At 40.4% G+C, this 19,510-nt stretch overlaps 1 protein-coding gene across 1 annotated transcript in view; it reads left to right on the forward strand.

Moving 5' to 3' along the window:
- Positions 1 to 13,118: 13,118 nt before the first annotated feature.
- The window catches only part of LOC149796177 (transketolase-like), a 59,632-nt gene continuing 53,240 nt past the window's right edge, over positions 13,119 to 19,510 (forward strand). The window contains exons 1-2 of the mRNA XM_089966122.1: positions 13,119 to 13,290; positions 14,826 to 14,943. Of these exons, the coding sequence (XP_089822248.1) occupies positions 13,184 to 13,290; positions 14,826 to 14,943 (225 nt within the window). The 5' untranslated portion in view covers positions 13,119 to 13,183. The remainder of the gene's footprint in view (positions 13,291 to 14,825; positions 14,944 to 19,510) is intronic.

Here is a 19,510-nt window from a genome sequence, read left to right on the forward strand (position 1 = left end):
TATGGTTGTGCAGGGACAATGTCTTTTTTGTTAAGATATAATTAAAAAAACACAAGCGTACGCGTGCACGCAAACACACATACACACAAACATACGTGCGCACACAAAAACACACGCAAATCAGTAAAGGAGTCAGTGTTTATAGTCACACTACTCTACATTCACACAAATTAGCATAATGATCAGTCTCTTTTCTAAATATCAGGTTAGCTATAAGAAAAGCTGTTTTGTTTGTGAACTTCACTTGCACGTGGTTAATGCTCGCACCACCCAGGCCAAGCACCACACATACACACACATCTACGGCTCCAGTCGTTCTCTCACGAAATGGTCAAGATGGAGAGTGATGAAGTGGGTTGATCGCTTCACTCTCCCAATCTTCGGTTTGTGGAATTGTGAAGACTGCATCCCTTACACGTACGTTCTAATACTTCTGCTGCTGTGATCACTGGGGTTCCCACTCTTGATGTTGTAGCTTCAGCTCCAAGTCACCATCTTCGGTACGAGGCACCGTCAACGATTGCAGTAGTTTCTGTAATGGTACCCTTGCCACAGGTCTTACATGGCAAATGGTCCGCATCAGAAGGTTTATAACTTTTCTTTCTCCTTCTCCTACTCCAAGACTTCTTCTTCATCAATAGCCTCCATAGCTAGCTCGTCTAGGAGGCGACAAGCATTATCCAGGTGCATCTGGAATTTCATTATCTTCTGTGCTCTATTAATCTTGAATGTTAACGAGTAAACGCTGGGGTAGCTAGACTGAAGCGCGGCGGTCGTGAAGGAAAACCGCCTCCTTACACAAAAACTAACATTACCCACACCACAACCAATGACATGGAGCGTGCGGACCTAAAAGAGACATTCACGTTCATTTTTACATCCACACACTTTATTATCACACATACATATAAAAACGCAATATCTTACAGGCTAGGGAAACTAAGTGATTATAGGCGCACTTCTGTTTGTTACCTGCACACACACACACACACACACACACACACACACACACACACACACGCTATCTTACAAGCCTGGGAAGCGAATTGTTTATAGTCACACTTATTTTTTCCAACATACCAACACACAAATACAGATAAATTTTGCAATAGAGTAGAACGTCTTTTCTAGATTGTTAGGGGTAGCCCTGAAAAGAGCTGTTTTGTTTGGAGCTGTAGTAATCTCTTATCGTTTAAAACTGCATCCACGTCTGGTTGCAGGCTTTCCGACAGGATACGGTCTGCTTCTTCGGAAGGAGAAGGAGAATTCTTTTGTGTCCACTCTTCTTGTTCCTTGTTGATTTCATCTCTGAAGACCTCTTCTATCAAGTCTTGCGCCACTTTTAATATCCAGACATTCTCTGTCGCTTCAGGCTTGGGTATCGGGTTTTGCCTGACAAGTAAATTCACGTGGGCTTCATTCAGCTTTGCTAGTCTTGAAGACATCTCCACAGGTTGATGCATTAACAATGGATGGTCAGACTGTTACGCTACGTTATTTGAAATAGGGTCGCTTTAACCCACTAGGGCATTTGCTACCGGTTAATGCCCACACGGGGGGGTTGATAGATTTTTTCGAGGAGGACGGAATGATGCCAGATCCCCCAACGCATTAATGCACTCACAGAGTGTTGTTTGGTTTAGCCGACAGGTTGTGGGATAATAAGTCCCGTTCGACCTGTATGAAAGACTATCATAAGTTGGAGTGGACACAACACACACTCAATGTAAATAACTCTCAGTATACTACAGGATAAGACGTTTCGAAGGATTGGGCACTGCTCTTATGACGTCAGCCGGATCCGTACGTACACGCTCTTCGGGGCACCTGATTTAAAGACGAGTGGGAATCAGCGCACAGATTCGTATCTTAACGTCCGAGTAGGTAGGGAGTATAGTGACCCGGGAAAAGACACAAACGTCATCTGGAACGTACGTGAAACGCCATATATTATTTCTAAATTTAACGCAATTATTTAGGTAATGGGTGATTCCTAGTAACAATTTTGTGTAAGCCACAACTGTAATTAGAGCCGTGATTTGAGGATTAAATTTTCCTACCGAAATTAACATTTTCAAAAGTACATTGTGTACATATTTATTATTTATGCAAAACAAAACATGATAGGTCTAAGAGACCAGTAAACGTTTGTATGATCGAGTTAGGGTAATTGGGTATTAATTTGGAACGGTGCTTAAATGATCGTATTTGTTCAGTCAAGTGATATTGAATCGGGATTTCGAGCCAAAAAGATATCCCTTATAAGAGGCAATGATTTTAACAGCCCTAAAGAGTACTGAGGTTAATCCTCCTTAGGAAACAGTAATCCCTTTAGGTGCTTGGGGGAGGGTAAACTTCCATCTGACGTCTGTCTCGATTATATCCGGGCAGATGATATCTCAGAGGGCCAGGTGTTCGTATTCAAGCGGTGATTTGAATTTTAGTATTTCCATGCTGTGTACTTTGATCAGCTCGTTGGATATTAGTAGCAATAATGGAACTGAAGTCAAGTGGAATCCGCCCTCTAACTTGTTTAGTCTGACAGCCGCACGCAGAAATTGAGTGTCACGCGGGAGAGTAAATTTTCCTTGAACATCTGCCCTTTGGTAGGTATTTATCCCCGCCTTAAATCTTCAATGTAAATTTTATCGGCGATCATATATCCAATACCTATTTTCTCGACTTGGTCAGATATATCGTTGACCACATCTGCGCTTTGGCTAGCTGCGTGTCTTGTTTTCCGTTTTTGTTGTTGCTGTTGTTGCCTTAATTGTGTATGTTCTGGAATATCTGGAATTTCAGGATGAATGGGTAAAGGTTTAGTGTTTTTCTTTCACTGTTGCCTTCTCCTGGTATTTATTGACGTGGTTCCAGTGCCTCCAGTGGTTACAGAGGTTGTTTTTGATGTTACAGTTTTGATTTTTGTCGGTGTAATCGCCTTTTTTGGTGTCACGGTTGCGACTGATGTTGTTGTTGTAGTTATTTATGTTGGTAGTGCTGATGCCACTGAAGCGTTGTTCTGTTTCTCTTGTATATTTTTTTTGTGCCATAGTAAGGATTTGGCATACTACTATCGATGGCGTTGATGTTGGTGTCCGAGCAGGCAGGGATGGGGAGGAACTCGGAAGGGAGAAACAAACGTCGCCGGATCGTTCCTGAAACACCGTGGCCTACTTTAAGTCAAATTCTTCCCAGTTTTATAATTGTTGGGATTCCCTATAACCAATTATGTGTTAGCCACAATTGTAGATAGAGTCACGCAATATTAAGTAGAATAAAATTATCCTATCACCTAACTAACCGACTTAACTAGTACATTGTGTACATAATGTAGTACCCTATTCTTGAGTATATAATTTGTATAAGCAACAAAATAAAAGTTTCATCAATATCAGGTATCGGTTTCAATTTTGAACGGTGAATAAAGGATCATACTAGTATTTGTGGTTTAATCGATTGACGTTCGAAGCCAAAATGGAATCAGTGAAATGATGAGGCATTGTGATAGCATTTAAAATGGTCTTTTTTATAAAGGACGTTTGAACGTTCCACGGCGGTCTTCTTCTTTTCTGCATTCTTCCGCAACTCGTGTTTCTTCGCTGGTTTGTACATGGAACCGTGTAATTCTGACAAATAGTAAGTAGCTTCCACTACACTGGAAAGGGGATGTTGTTGCCACGCCTGATGATAGAACTGGTTGAGGATTCTGACTCCATCCTGCCATTGATGGGGTCTTGGCTTCCTGATTTTTAGAGTTCTCCAGGACAAGTATTTGACAGCATTGATTAATTGTCTGCGTTGTTTGTACACTCCAGCACTTCTCCTAGTCCAATGACTAAGAGCCTTTGTCTCATTGGGTCAAATCCCTCTTCCTTTTCTAACATCTCCGGATCTATTTTTTCCTCCTTTTTGCATTCTGTCTCCTCATTCTTTTGCTCTTCGATATCTTCCTTATTTGAGGAAGACGAAATTTCCAAGTCTGATTCAACCGTTGATTCAGTTGTTATTGCGGTACGTTGGTGGTGTTCTCTGATAGTATCCATACTAATGGTCTTTTGAACCGCACGGTTGACATTATGCCTTTCTGGGGGTGTTTTGCTTTTTGGAGGTTTGGATACTTTAGTCGCAAACGTCTCCAATAATTGGTGTTGCTGTTGTAGTTGTGGTGGTGATAGTAATTATGTTAATTGTTTTTCTGGAACGTGGTCTGGCTTTTCCTGGGCAGTCAAGACCTTTGGCCTGGCCCCTAAATAAACTTCTACTCCTTTAATTGGGGAGGTTTGTCTATGTGGCTCGGTTGGCTGCTGGGGTGTATTTTCTTGTTGGATCGTTAATGGCGGGCTTCTCACTGACTGGGTCTGCATATGTTGCTCCCACTGTCGCTGCTGATTTTTTCCCACCTCTTCGACTCCTGGGTCTTTTCCTTACTTCAACTTGTTTGTCCCGTATTAAGAGCAATGTTGCTCTGCTTTCCTGTGCCCTTAAGCTCCAACCGGAGGCTACTAAAATACCAAGGCCTCTTAGTTCACTCAGCGCTTGGACGGGAATTATCTCTGTCGCTAGCTCGATTGCTGTTTGCATTACTTGCTTGCTGCTCGGTTCGCCGCTGACTCATGGTCAGACTGGACACCGCTTCCCATTATATGTTTCAAGCGCGGACGAGACAGAAAAGATACATACGTTTTTTTGCTGTTGCTAGGAACGTTATGGCTTATCTCGTGGTGAGGGATAAAGAGGAGTCAGAGAATAGATAGGTATAAAAAGTTTTTTAAAACAAACTACCAACAATTATTTTTTCATAAAATTTTTATTCAACAAACCATTAACAACACATAATATAACAATATTTTCAAATAACCAATTTTTGACAAGGTTGAAAACGTTGTGAAGTCAGGTTAGACTTCCACTGACGGAGGTCATTTGGCCATCGATGTACACAAATTTTCCTAGCTAAAGACTAGATATATCAATAACGGTAACAAAACCATCGATCTACTTTGTCATCGTTTCTAGAAAGGTCACGATCAAAACAAGTCACCAATTATGTTCTATGGGATATCCAAGACTGCGTTGATAAAGAAAATACACACAACATTGTCCACACACCATGGAATCTGTGTATTATAGTTCACATTATTGAATCGTGTCGTCTGGGCATTTCTTCTCATAGAGTCGATGATGTCGTCTTCCAAAGGCGGTAAGCCATACGAATCAAAATACTCCACACAGGTATCGTGAAGAAGGTAGACGGCTACCCAGTAGGTTCCTGGGAGATGACTGTCGTCCGTGTTGATGACAGAAGCTTGATGGTCTTTAGGTTTTCGATGAGGAAGTCCATCTTTAGCGCACACGACATGATTCCAAGAAGCGGTGTACGAAATGTTTTTCAAAAGATAATAAAGTTCCCAGGTATCCATTGTTTTCTTCTTTCACAGGTAATGATACGTCATCAATTCAATCCTGACCTTTTGCTTAAAAATCTCTTTCATGTAATGGTCTCTTCGCTTCGTCTCCTTATGCTGTTCCAAGAGAGATTCGATGCGATGGATCTCTAGAGCAGTCAGTGGAGGGGAGGAATGATCATGCAAGTCTTTATACCACTGACGCAACACTGCTTCTTCCGATGAGACCCCAAGCGTCATCCAGATACTCGTCCAATTTTCTTTTTGACTTATAATCAGACATGTATCGTGTTGAATTTGACTGAGATGATCGTTTTGACATCCATGGAAATCTTTCTTGGTCAACCCTGTAATGGTTTCTGCCAGGTGTTTGGCAAAACAAGAGACTAAATGTTGTTCTTTTTCTGACCATCTGAACATGACCATCGCCTCTTCGTCTTTGTCTTTTTTGGTGAGTGACAGCTCCGTTGAGGGCTTCGTTGCTAAGAGTACCAATGATTAAACGTTTGGGTAACTGTCCCTGGAACAGATGATCTTCGATCTTGGATCGGAGTTCGAAAGCACTGGTGAAGATTTTCACTACCACGCTTCGTATCGGATACTTGGTGTCTTTATGTTCAAAGTGCGACTGATGTAGTTTCCCACTTTAGGTAACACTTCCATGCGTCGCACGTAGAGTCTGGCTTCTTGCATGAAGGTTTTGTATTTGTTGGCATGGGCCATCAAATGAAAAACGGTACTACGAGGATTCAGTCTCAGGTAGATATCCACTCCGTTCAACAAATGCTTTTCTTGCAACCACATGTCGAAATGCAAACGATCCATCAGTTCTAAACTAAGTCCTTTCAGGATTTTCTTTCGACGGTCGTCAAAGCCCACATTGTGAGGATCCTCAGCTGCTGTCACGGCTGTGTCGATATAGTTGTCCTCGTCCGCTCTGTCAGGTTTCTATACCACGCAAGCATCCAGATGAGTGCTATTGGCCTCTTTTCCGTACGTCAACGACACCAAACGAAAAGCAGATTTCAGCAGATCTCCTAAACCATGTTCTCGCTGTCGAACGATTCCTCGGTTCACAGGATAAATGACTTACAAGGCGTTAGAGAATCGTTTTCGAAAATAGAGATTTTCCCTTTAGTGAATGGAATATTTTCTCCTGTATATCTTTTTGTAGCAATATTGATACTGTCGAAATACGAGTTACTGACGGGTAAATAATGAAGATATACAAATTCGCGGTGAACGTGATTGGTGCTTCCACCTTCCTCGTAATTAGACCCTGCAGAATCCACTTTGAAAAGAATGACTCGCAGTAACGGTGAGGGGTGTGTCCCACCACGTTGTACTCCACCACATCAGAGTTCACAAAGATCAAATTTAATCCTTGGTTCGGTTCTACAAGGGAACGAAAAAACTTCGCAAAATTCAAGTTGTTGGCAATGGGCGGTATGAGTAAACCCTTGATCACATTGAGGTCTCCACCCAAAATGTCAAACAATTCAGGACAAAATGTAATGGACAACGTTTTGGCACCCAAAAATTTCATTAGCAGGCGAAAAGCCACTTTATGTTACTCGAGGGTGACACTTCGTTTGGTTTTGTCCAAGGCTTTCCCAAAAAGCATATTGAATTTCACAGCAATTGTGTCCACCAGATGTTGACCACTAATATATAGATGTACCGTTGAGTATCGTGGGACAGTGGTCGTTTCAGAGAGGCATCTACAGTTTCGTTTTCTTTCAGGTATTGTTGCACTTGGTCGTTCTGAACTTCGACCTCAAAAGTGTTTTGATTTTCAATGATGTTTTTGATTTGTGTAGGGTGAATCCTTTCGACTTGAGCCACTTCCCAGTGGGTTTCCTGATCCATTTGGATGGACTAAGGTAATTTGGGCGTGAAACAGCACAAACTATTGTGGGGAAAAACATCCATGGAAATGTCACTGGTTAACATTAAGTACGATTGGTTATTCATTATTCCAGAGTTCTGCTGTCCGAGGGGTCACTGGATGTCAGAGGAGTGTCTAAAAGAGGGTTATTGTTGATTGGGGAGAAGGTAACCAATGCAACTGCTATATAAACTGGTCCACAAGTATTTGTCTCCTTGTTGCAAACTCAAATTGGCAATGGCAGCACCGATGACACAATAAACCACAAAGATTTGGCAGAGAGAGAGAGAGAGAGAGAGAGAGAGAGAGGATTTGCGTTTTATGCACACATTCTCCACACCACACCCAAAAGAGTTGCTTTTGTAGATCTTGCAGAGAAGAAATCGGTGAAGGAGTGGTAACTGTGGTGGTTGAGACTATGTTAAAGGGCATGATGGTCACTTCTTTTGTATAGTTCGATTTATGAGTCATAACTCGGCGGATATCCTTTTTACTTTGACTTTTTTGAAACGACATTTTCCCACTTTTCGGGTTCTTCGATCAAGAATGCTTTCAATGTCGTACACTTCGTCTTCTTTTTTGGTCACATGTTGTAACTCAGGCAAGTAAAAAGTTCCTTTTAACACTTCCCCGTTCAGTTCTTCCCATTTATAGACAGCATGATGACGGCCATGCAGTCGTTCAGTGACACGAATCAATTCAGTGGCCCAGTTAGGTAAGTAAATTTGTCGAAAGTGCGTCTGGTTTTGCCAATGCTCACCCAATCTCCCGTTGTAAACACTCCACCTTTCTTGGGGACAGCCACAGTAGGGGACCTACAAAACAGGTGCTCAAAGATGGCCACTTCGTTGTCAGAAGTCACTACTTGGGGAGCACATCCGATGCTCCAATGGTAAGATTGGTTGTACGCCTGGACCAGGTGCGGTAAGACGTCGATGTATTTGATGCGTAAAATATTTCCACATGCGTTCTTTCAAGGTGAGTTTTAAACGTTCCACGAAGCTGGCTCTGGTTTCTGGATTCTCGGTGGTGTTAAAATGAATGTCTCGATACTTTAATTCTTTTTGGAAAGCTTGGTTGGTTTAGCATCGAAGAGGGTGACGATCACTTTGTTTCAATACTAGTTTTAGGGCTCGCACTAACTCAGTGATCGATTTGGAAGTCAATGGTAGACCCAGGAAAATTTGGAAAAGAAGTCTATGACACAAAACAAATATTTGTAGCCATGATTGTAGGAGGCCAAATCAGAGACATCGGATAAATCGGCTTGCCATTGATGACCGATGCTCTCCACACGGGTACGATTTCTGGAAAATTTTCGTCGAAATGGCTTGTGTAAGGTGTACGTGGCTTGTTATTGTAACCGTCTTTGCACCTTAAGTAATCGGATAATTTTGAGTCGGGTTTTGGCAGCACGATACAATTTCTGAACTCATCCGTGTTACGCAGGATGGGCTGAATCGTAGTAAATGCTGGCTAACACATTCTCCATCAGGACGTTTTTTTTAAATAAGTCACCCACTGTTCATGGATGATACTCTTGTGTTAGTGTGGTATTTTCTTGGATTGTAATGCTTTAAGTGTCCGACGAGCGATAGGTGTCGAGGAGTATGTCTGATCAGGAGTAATCAGTTGTTGTTTAACTTCTGTCTTGACATTCCTTTTATCTTCTGAGGAGAAAGGGGTTCCCATCATGTTTTTAGTCCAACCAATTCTGGATGCTGGTGGTGTTAACTTGATACATTTTCTGGTGGAGTTTGAAACTCTTCTTCTCCTTTTCCTGTCTTGGTCACTGGGAGCGGTGGTGGACTTTTCATGAGGGTCTTAAAATCTTTCAGAGTCGGTGGGGCTGTTTTGTCTAAAGCTTTCTCGTGAAAGAGCTGAAGTCGTTTCAACACATGACCGTACCGTTGCGATTTTTCCGTTTCTGACAAATCACCGCGATTCATCAACGATTGAAATTCGTGTTGTAACTGGGACATCTGGGTCAAATGAGGATTAGGAGGTAAATATGGGGTCCGTCGTTCTTGCCAACGATTGAATTCCATCCATCGTTTATAAGGCACTAAAGTCAATTCTCGTCCTTTCATTAGATCTCAAAGATCACGTCTGAGATCCTTTGACCCCAGAGGTCCCTTTTATCTTCTAGATCATTTTTGATCTTTGACATATCCCTTGTGAAGCAGCTCCCGTCATGAGTCCTGTAATCATTGGTGCCGATGTGGCTTTTAGTATGGGTACTAACAACAATTGCACAAATCCTGAACGTTGCACCAACCTCTTTTTCTTTTTGACAGATGGGTATTTTCTTTTGGACAGTTTGGCGAAGAACGAGTCTATACTTATCTAAGCATTCTTTCTGATGTTGAGACAAAGGTATCGTACCTTTGAAGACATTCAGGCAACATTTACATACGGTATCGACGACGTCTTTGGAGGCAGTTTGAATGAGTTGTTTTCGCATGGGTGTTGACGCTTTGGACAGTGCGGACAACACGTCCCAATGTTTGGCTAAACGAGGAGGAAGTCCTTTCGTTTTCTTTCCTTTTGGGAGAGAAGAGGGATGGCTTCGAGGTGTGTGTGTGTGTGTGTGTGTGTGTGTGTGTGTGTGTGTGTTATATTCGGTTGTTCCAGAGATCACACACACACAAAACACACTGGCGTTGATCAGTTGGCAAACACCCTTTAATCTTATTTTTTGGAGTAGGTCTTAAGGTGTGTAACTAATCTTTTTGACAAACTCCTTGACTATCGCTTCGTCAAAAATTTGACGAGTTTCATTTTCTTTATTGAGAAGGAATCCTCCCCTTTGGCTGCTCCTCTTTTTCTTTGAATGACTGTGTCCTTTCTGGGGTAGACGTTGATGTATGGATGTGTTTTTCCGGATGACGGGTCAAAAGACAAGACTGTCCCTTTCTTTTTCCTTTTCCTTTTTGGACAGAAGAACGACGATGGTGACGCTGTGAACTTGGTTTAGTTGAATCTTTTGATGATCTGGAGCACAAAAGACTGATAACCATCGTTTTCCCCAGATCTATTTTTATATTGGAATGCGTCGCCACTGATTGTTGGTCCGTCGTATCATTTTCATGGCAGGCATCACTCGACGTGGAGGGGTTCGAAACGGGCTAAATCGGAACAGTTCTTGCTTGGATAAACCTAGTAAACTCTGTAACATGCCCGATCTTTCTTGGACTTTGAATTTGGAGGCAGGTACTTTGTTATCAGCTGTCGCATCAGCTAAAGAGGTAGAGGGTGTCATCACTGGAGAAGAAGTTCCTGGAGACACGGGTTTCCATTTTTCATCAAATAAGGAAAGACGCGTGTCAAATTGGGTTTGGATGGCATCACCAGCAACAGAGATGTCGAATCCGCCTGCAACATCTGAGGCCATGTTATTTGTGAACGTGTATAAACATGTTTTAGCGCATCTGCGATACTTGCGATCTCTAGACGTTAACAGCTCCGTTTTCTTGTATCTGCTGGCAACATCTACTCTGGTTAGCGAGTACTCGTATGTGCGTAGACGACTTTGTGGTTCTAGCACGTGATCATGTAAAAGAAACAAACTATCAACCTGATGAACTTCGTTGGGCATACTCACAGGAAATCATCGACGGGAAATTTTCCCTGCCAGGGCCGGATGCAGCAGTCAAGTGTTTGGGGGGGGGGTGGGTGCGGGAAGCACAATTTGAAAAGGACCCTGACTTTTCTCGAAATGGCACGAAAGCAAAAGCCTGTGTCTGTTTACTCAGTGTGCATACTACCAAATAAACGTGCGCAAAAATAAACGATTCTCCAATTTCAAGTGACCATCGACTACATTTCTGTGTATTTTTTTCACCGGGAGGCGTCCGGACACCCCACCCCCACCACTCGAGATGCGGCCCTGACTGGTGCAGATAGGTAAATCAGCTACAATGTTTCTTTGGCAAACCATGCTCGAGCAACCCCGTGGGTGACCTTTTCCAAGCTCGCTATATTTCAACAACGGCAGCTTCACCCTTTCAATAACCGCGCGGAATATAATATACTGCAGCTAGTTTCCGTCTACCACCACATATGCGTTAATAGCTCAAGGTTCTTTGGTGATTTCATCTCGTAGCTGATTCTTTTGCTTCAGTTATTTTGTGTTTGTTTGTTTTTTATGTCAATACTTTTACATCCAGTGAGTGGACACTGTCAATCACATGATTTTTTATTTACCATCAAAGCTATCGACGAAAAGAAAAGAAAAACTGACGCGGGACCACAACTGCGAGATGAAATCACCAAGAGAATCGTGCGTGTGGTTTAAGACGCTATTTGCAGGTCACGTCCTCGACTACTGCTTGAATTCTGACACAAGAAACTATCATATGGCTGAGTTCGATACCGTGTTGGCCACAGGGGTTCGTTACAAAGAAAATTAGAAGTATCCGTCAGTGAATCAAGGGCTGGGGGAGGGGTCTAAGCTGTAACAAAGAAAATTAGGAATATCCGTCAATGATTCATTGACGGATACTCCTAATTTTCTTTGTAATGAACCCCTGTGGTGATGTCGGGAATGGAAAATCAGCAGCGACTCTGAGCAAAGATACGAAACAGTGCATTAACGATCCTGAGCAGGAAATGGTTTTATCATCGCATCACACGCAAATATACACCAAGTATAGTTACCATAAGGCATTCCCTAATGTGGAAAAAAATCACAGGGGTGCAGAAAACTTTGACCTAGATAAAGACTAAAAAAATGCAGATATAAATCCTAAACCCATATTATTACTTAACTCGCGGTGAGAAAGTCACAACTTGAACTAGAGCCACCTATCTCATGAATAAGAACCAGCGGTAACGTAACTTTCGAATTTCTTCGAAGAAACATCAAACCCAGATATGAAGAAATACTCGAAGTTTTACTACAGTTTGAATCAGCCTCCTCAGTCCGGAGCCATATACAAATTTGAACTTACAAATTACTTGTGTAAATGATAAGCAAAGTAAAATATTTTGTCAGTTTCTTTCGAACAGACGCTCATATACACGATTGGTCATGTTCTACAAAACCTAGGCCGACAAATCAGATCTTCACCCGTGAAGATATTGATTTTCGGGCAAGGGGCTAGTATCTCCAATTCATTAAAAGCTGCAATTATCTGCATCCGAACATTTCTGCATATATCGGTGTACATGTTATACACTTACCGGTATTTCTCGTGGTTGTATAGCTGCCGTCGGGTGACATGTAGATTGTATTTCCTGAGTAAATCTTATGTTTGGTGACTTGTAAATCCACCTGGAATAGCACAACCGTCTGTCCTGTGGCATTTTGAATTTCGCGCTTAATATGGCTATTACCAATTACTGGTATGTGTTTAACGTGTACGCGGGTTTGTTCCGGAATGATTTGCATGCAGCAAACTTGCGCATCGTAATGAACAGGTGACAACATACCCACAACATCGTCCATCAGTATCAACACAGATCTGTGGGGTTGATTTATCCAAAACCTTACACAAGCTTGTGGATATTCCGTTACGAACGTAGATAAATTGCCAGAAATGTACACCCTCATTCCACTGTCCAGATTAAGGCAATAGAAAGACGGGGAGACAGACCATTTAAATTTCTAGTGGGGAGGATTATTGGAGAAGCTAAATACATCGTTTTTCCTCTTACTATCGTACATTGCAACCAATTCTCACATAAATTATCTGCCTTTGCTGTCTTGCCTGAAGAAAAAAATCTTTAATTTAGGCAGCACCACATTCTGTCGTTTTCATACGAAAACTTTGTTTGATTGTACTACCTCCAGTATAGTGCATATTGACCTCTTAACGACCCATACCACGTGATTTCAATCCTGTTTCATGTTCTCATTTTTGTCACTTCATACTGCTACTCGACCGGTAAAATGACTGCATATCACAGGCCTGACGCAAAGACTTTGCAGACATTAAAAGATATTGCCAATAAGCTTCGAATCCACAGCATTGAGGCAACACAGGCCAGTAATTCGGGGTGAGTATAAAAGGGGAACTAAATCGATACATTGTAAGCTGATGCCGGACTAGTGCTTAGTTATGTTTTAAACTGTGTGACCTATTGCACTAAACAGTACTGTATATCCTGCACGTGGTTTACACAGGTGCTCGACGCGAGCTTGATGTTAAGAAAAAAAAAAAAAAAACAATAATCTAAAGGAAAAAAATCATACCGAGTGACAAAAATACCTTAGATTACCCCGATGACCCGTTCTGACATAGGACCCTCTCTATCACACAGGGGCTCGTTACAAAAAAAATCAAGGGATGGGGGTTCTAACCTGTAATAATATATTATTACAGGTTAGAACCCCCATCCCTCGATTTTCTTTGTAACGAGCCCCTGTGCTCTATCATATATATTATGATAGAGAGGGTCCTATGTCAGAACGGGTCATCGGGGTAATCTAAGGTATTTTTGTCACTCTGTATGATTTTTTTCCTTTAGATTATTTTTTTTTCTTCTTAACATCAAGCTCGCGTCAAGCACCTGTGGTGGTTTACGAAATGTACACATTGTCATTTGAATACATAATAGATCTGCATATTTTTTTAAATCGGAAACACATCTTTTTAATATATGTAAAGAAAGTAACTGTCTGAAATTAAGATATACATATGTGTTATTCTTGAAGACACATTTTTAGGTTACTGCATTTGTACCTAGGGTTCGTAATGATGCTTACAATTGACCTGTCATACATATACTGTATAATAGCTACTTACTAGTTATTTATTAGTTGTACTTTACTAGTTATTATATGGTACATGTATGACGGGTCAGTTTGCAAGCAACGATACAAGCCCCTGTGCATTTGTATGGGAAAATATGAATGAGTTTTTAGGATGAAAATACTGCATGATCTTGGGAGTGCAGTTAGTCCCAGCCCTACAGTGTAAGACACAGCACATGTTGGTTTTGTTTTAATGCTATGCCTTACTATCCAAATAACGGCCTTGTATAGCGTGTTCCGATGTCAACGACATCGGAATGAGGTAGTAGAAGTTTCAGGAATATCTCTCACATTTGGCAGCATATATCGACACTCTTCCACTAATTTATGTGTAATTAATATACTTACTGTGCTGTCTTTATCCTGGCAGAATGAAAATATGACACTAGCAAATGGATGCATTTTCATGTTCTGTTGACATACATTTTAATTTGTTGCAATGGAATGTGCCAAACAGTTGGTATGTGGCTGTCCATGAAACATCTGCTTTAGTTCATTTAGAAACTAAATTTAATCAACCAAAATGTAAAGAGTCTAGTACGAGAAGGTACATGATTTGTTTACAAAGTAGTTCCTAATACATTATTGGGCACACATGGGTTCAATATGAAGTTGCATGCAAGTTCAATATCGTAAAATATTGCACGATTCTGACAATGTACAGTTAACGGAGAATAAAATGAGCATATAGTAAAATAGTTTACAGCACCAGCCAGGTGAATATGTAGGTTACATAGATTGTAGATAGATACATTTATGGTATCTATTTTAATTTCAGTCATCCAACATCATGTTGTTCGTCGGCAGAGATCATGTCTGTTTTGTTCTTTCATACAATGAAGTACACTTTAGAAAATCCACGGGGTCCAGCCAATGATCGATTTGTCTTGTCAAAGGTAAGTGTTCTGAAATATGAAGTTTGAAAATGTTGTTACTAATGACATTATGCAACAGGGGATGATTTTTTCCAGAATTTTACAGCAATTAAAAATGGAATGAATTTTGCATAATTCAATTGTGCTGAATTGAAAATGAACTCAGCTTCATGACATCTTTTCAGATTAATTCACAGGAAGCACTGAAATGCACCATCCACAATTTTTATTTAAGATCTTGGTCATTTTTAGCAGAATCTTGACCTCTTCTTTCAAGCTGAAATTTGCATATTTCTTACATATGGATATATAGAAATGTTTGGTGAACATTTAGTTATAAAATTGTATGTTCCAGGTATTTCTGAAGCCTTTCTATCTATGCCTTTATTTAAGCACCCGGCTACACATCACTTTAGCATGAAGTGCCATAATGACGAATTGAAATTATATCTTGCTCTTAAATTCTAATAGCTCGTTGTCATTACACAGTGTTCTTATACATATATGTGCTGATCTGAAATCACAATTAAGGAAACAGCATTTGCCACTTTAGAATTTAATTATGATAAGATAGTTTTGGTAAATTTTTATATCTTTAAAATTCATGACAAAAAAATAAGCAACCAGAATAATAACTTACACTGGACAATTCTACAAAGAACATCAGTCATATGGACAACAATTTTGACAAATTTCTCATTCACTTTTTCTTATTGTAGAGGTTTTCCACTAATTTATTATTACTGTAAATCTGCATTTGTGTGGTGCAAATTGTCTGTGTTGCAACATTCAAGTTTCAGTGTCAATTTTTGGGGGATATTTTCTTAATAATTCTGACCAATTTTAAGCAGTATTGTACTGTTCATGAAGTAGTTTTGTGAAATGAGTGTGCAAGAGAAGGAACTGGCACAACGTTATCGCAAAATTTATGATTATTTTATTTTTTAATGACGAGGTATGGAACAGATCAATTGTTTTTTTATAATGTCAATATTCAGAGTAGATTGATATTCACGATAAGTGCCATGAGTTTGTTTTCTTATCTTCAAACTAATTTAAATGTTACCTCCTTTTTGTCTATAGTAAACATGAAAATTTAAATTAAATAGGCCTACCAATGCCTTCTGATAATCATCTGTCGTGTGTATAAAGTCCAAGTCCAACCTCAAAAATACATTATACACCAAACACGGTGCCCAAATTTTGTTATAGATTTAGTATAATGAATGAAAACACATTTCGAATGCAGTAATGTCGGCTTTTTACATTAGAAAGTAGAGAAAGTACATGGGGTAATAAGGTTGCTATTTTGAGAAAATCAAAAATATTGATCGCAGGTGCAATCTAGTGTCATCCCTGGCTGCTCATGTCATTGTGGTTATACCTATACAAGCATTATATACTCACAAAGTACAGCATTTTAAAACCTCTTTGTATTTATATAATATCAGTAGAAAGGAAACCGGTCCATGGTTTTTGGTGTAAGTCTTCTATTGCCAAGGGTTGTTTGATCTGCCTTGTTCCACATTAACCGTTAGGCTATATGAATGGATGCAGCTTGTATGAATGATTAGGAACAAACATAACGGGCACTAAAGAGTGACGCTTGTTGCCTGCCAGTTTCTCCCATATTACGCAGTATTATAACTTCAGATCATTGGATGTGGAAATCATGTTAATAAATACCCAACAGGCCAGATAATGATTTCTCGTTTGATTCATTTACTGTGGGCAGGGACCTGTTTATCTGCAAGAGAGTGGTTTTTCGAAACACCGTTTCGAACCTGCTGAATATGCATAGGGTAGAAGCTGTACCAATGTCACTTTTTGCCGATTATGCCGATACCATGTATATCCGATTATTTAAATTGCCGATACAGATTATGAGACCAATTATTTCATTATTATTTGTTTTATAACAATGACTGATTCAGAAACATAAACCTATTAGTGTAATGCAAGCATGTATTTTGCTGTGTGAGTTATAACAAGGTTGTTTCTGCGGCAAGTGAATTTGAACTTCTATACAAAAATGAACAGAAACCGGATAAAAAGTACATTGCTGTTTATAGAAACCAATGATCACACAAACATAAAACTTGAAAAACTTTAAAACTAATAATGATAAAATGTATGGTTTGCCAATTCAAGATATAAATGACTGAAAATGTATTAAGCTAGTCTTTTAACTTACATTCAGTGATGTAGGTCACCATTACTATATTTCAGTAAGTGACTAAAAAAATGTTAATAACGATAGCCCAATAATAATTAAAATTAATAATATGCATGCTTTAAGACTAAAGTTAGGCATCACTGTAAGCTGGTGGTAGCTAATACTGAAAGCTTAGTAAAAGGTAGATTGTATTTAAGCAACAGTAACATTTCTTCCTTCTCGCCAAAGTAACAATCCACGACAATTGGAAAAAATCTGGCCTGTGCTACTAAACAGCTGCTCACTCGGAATGCTTGAACCTGGTGCAGACAAATAGTGTCTAGATAATTTGGCTAAGATGGGGAACTGAAACCTGTTAGTGTTCCACCAGCCTTATATGTCTTCTTCTCATGGCAACAGAGGGCTGGCCATATACAATTCAAGCATTGCTTCAATGACTTTGTCCACATGGGTTGTTTCGTTGATGGTATGGACAGGTTCGTCACAGGCCACAGAAAACAAATCCCAGAGACGCAACGTTGATGGTCCAGTGGCGTTTGTTTCAGTTTCAGTTTTTCTTTTTTTTTTTCTTTGGAGGTTCCTCCTGCTTGTCAGCAGAAGCAACTATGATGCATTCTGCTCTGAGCCATTCTTTGGATCTGGTCACAAGTAATTCTTCGCTGAATAGGCATTGTTTGAGTCATGGATCCAAGATGGTGGCCGAGGCATGCTTCATGTTGCTGGTGATGTCAACATATCACGGCGCATTCTCAGAATACTTTGACTCGCTTCATGCTCTCGAACCAGCAACATTTGGGGCATTTTCAGCATAGGAATAATGATGGATACTGATGTTTGGCTATCACTTACTTCCTTGGTACTGTCCAACAATGGGCCTAATGTGTCCACAATATTATTAATCAAGACCCACTGTTGGGCTGTTAGGCTAGACGGGTCAAAGAGAGTAGCATAAGCCCTCAAGACTTGTTTTTGTTCATATAACAAAACCAACATATTGCATGTAGAATTTCAGCGTGTCTGGACATCTGGACAAGTTTCTTATGGGCAACACCAAATTTTTTCTGCTGCTCTTTGAGCTGCTGTTGTGCCAGGATGGAGTGCCAGAACGTGCTGGCTATGGATCGCAAGATCACCAAAATATTCTTGACAGCTCATTGCGACAGAATGCCATCACTGACAGTGAGCTGCAGCGTGTCTGCAAAAGAGCTGATGCTGTCGATTTCAGCCAGACGCATTGCTTTAAGCATGCTTGCCCCTCCGTCATGCAGAAGAACATGGATGTGAGTTTTGGGAATGTTGTATTCCTTGCATAATTTGTCCAGTTTGCTCGCCAAATATTCTCCTGTGTGTGATTCATTGAGAGACGTTGCTGCTAAAATCTTCTGTTTCCGCTGAAGGTCTTCCGTCAGCCAGTGTGCCATAAGGCTACACCAATGGACTGGTCTGACCACGCATCAGAGGTCAAACTAAAGTCAAATTGGGCAGAAATTAAATCACACACCTTGCTTTTTATCGCCCTATGCATGTCAGGTATCGGAGATGTAGAAAAGTACTTCCTACTTGGAATTTTATAGCGCAGATTTGCCCTGGCCATCAGACATCGAAATCCAATGTCTTCAACAATGGAAAATGGTTGTGCATCTACTGCTATGAACTTGGCAATAGCTTTGTGCCAACTAATAGCTCTCGAGTCATCAAATGCAATGGCTGCTTCTGGTTCAGCATGGTGTCAATAGTCAGAGTATGAAGAGTTGCTGAAGTTAACTGCGCATCATCCTTTTCCTTTTTATCTGCCAGAAACAGGCCATGATCGACAATGTGCCTGCAGCACAATTGCTGGACAAGATTTGATGTCATATAGTTTTTAGAATCCTTTCCACCTCTGCAAATGCATGCTTTGCAAGGTGTGCAATTTGCTTTGGATTCGTTGACTAAATTTTACTTTGAAGTTTTTACAGACTAAACTTGAGTGTTTTGAGTTCAACATTATGCATAGGCTTGGTAGTGTATTTAATAGTGGACAATTGCTAGTCAATATTAATAATCCAATTGATTCGCGCCATTCAAACAATGTTTTAAATAAGTAAGTTACTGCTAAGTTGTCTACGTGGCTGGATGGATGCACGCACCACACTGCGAGTTGTGCGCTGAAGCAGCTGGGGTATACAGGGGTATGGTCGCTGGTGTTGGCATGCCAATATCATGCTGCATAATATTTGTAAGCGTTCAGCGTGTGACCGCTATTTGTTGATTAGCAGCATAGCAGAACTGGCTAAAGAACAGATTATCTATAGTGAGTCATAGTTTCGTAGCAAATGGAAATTTTGCTAGATATTTAATCAGCCTATTTATCTGCTGATGTGTATGCTGGAAGTTCAACAGCCACCCTCCCAGAACAATCGTTTTGTTAAC

This window comes from Sinohyriopsis cumingii, chromosome 7 (assembly GCF_028554795.1).
Source record: "Sinohyriopsis cumingii isolate HCF-2022 chromosome 7, ASM2855479v2, whole genome shotgun sequence".
Lineage (NCBI taxonomy): Eukaryota > Metazoa > Mollusca > Bivalvia > Unionida > Unionidae > Sinohyriopsis > Sinohyriopsis cumingii.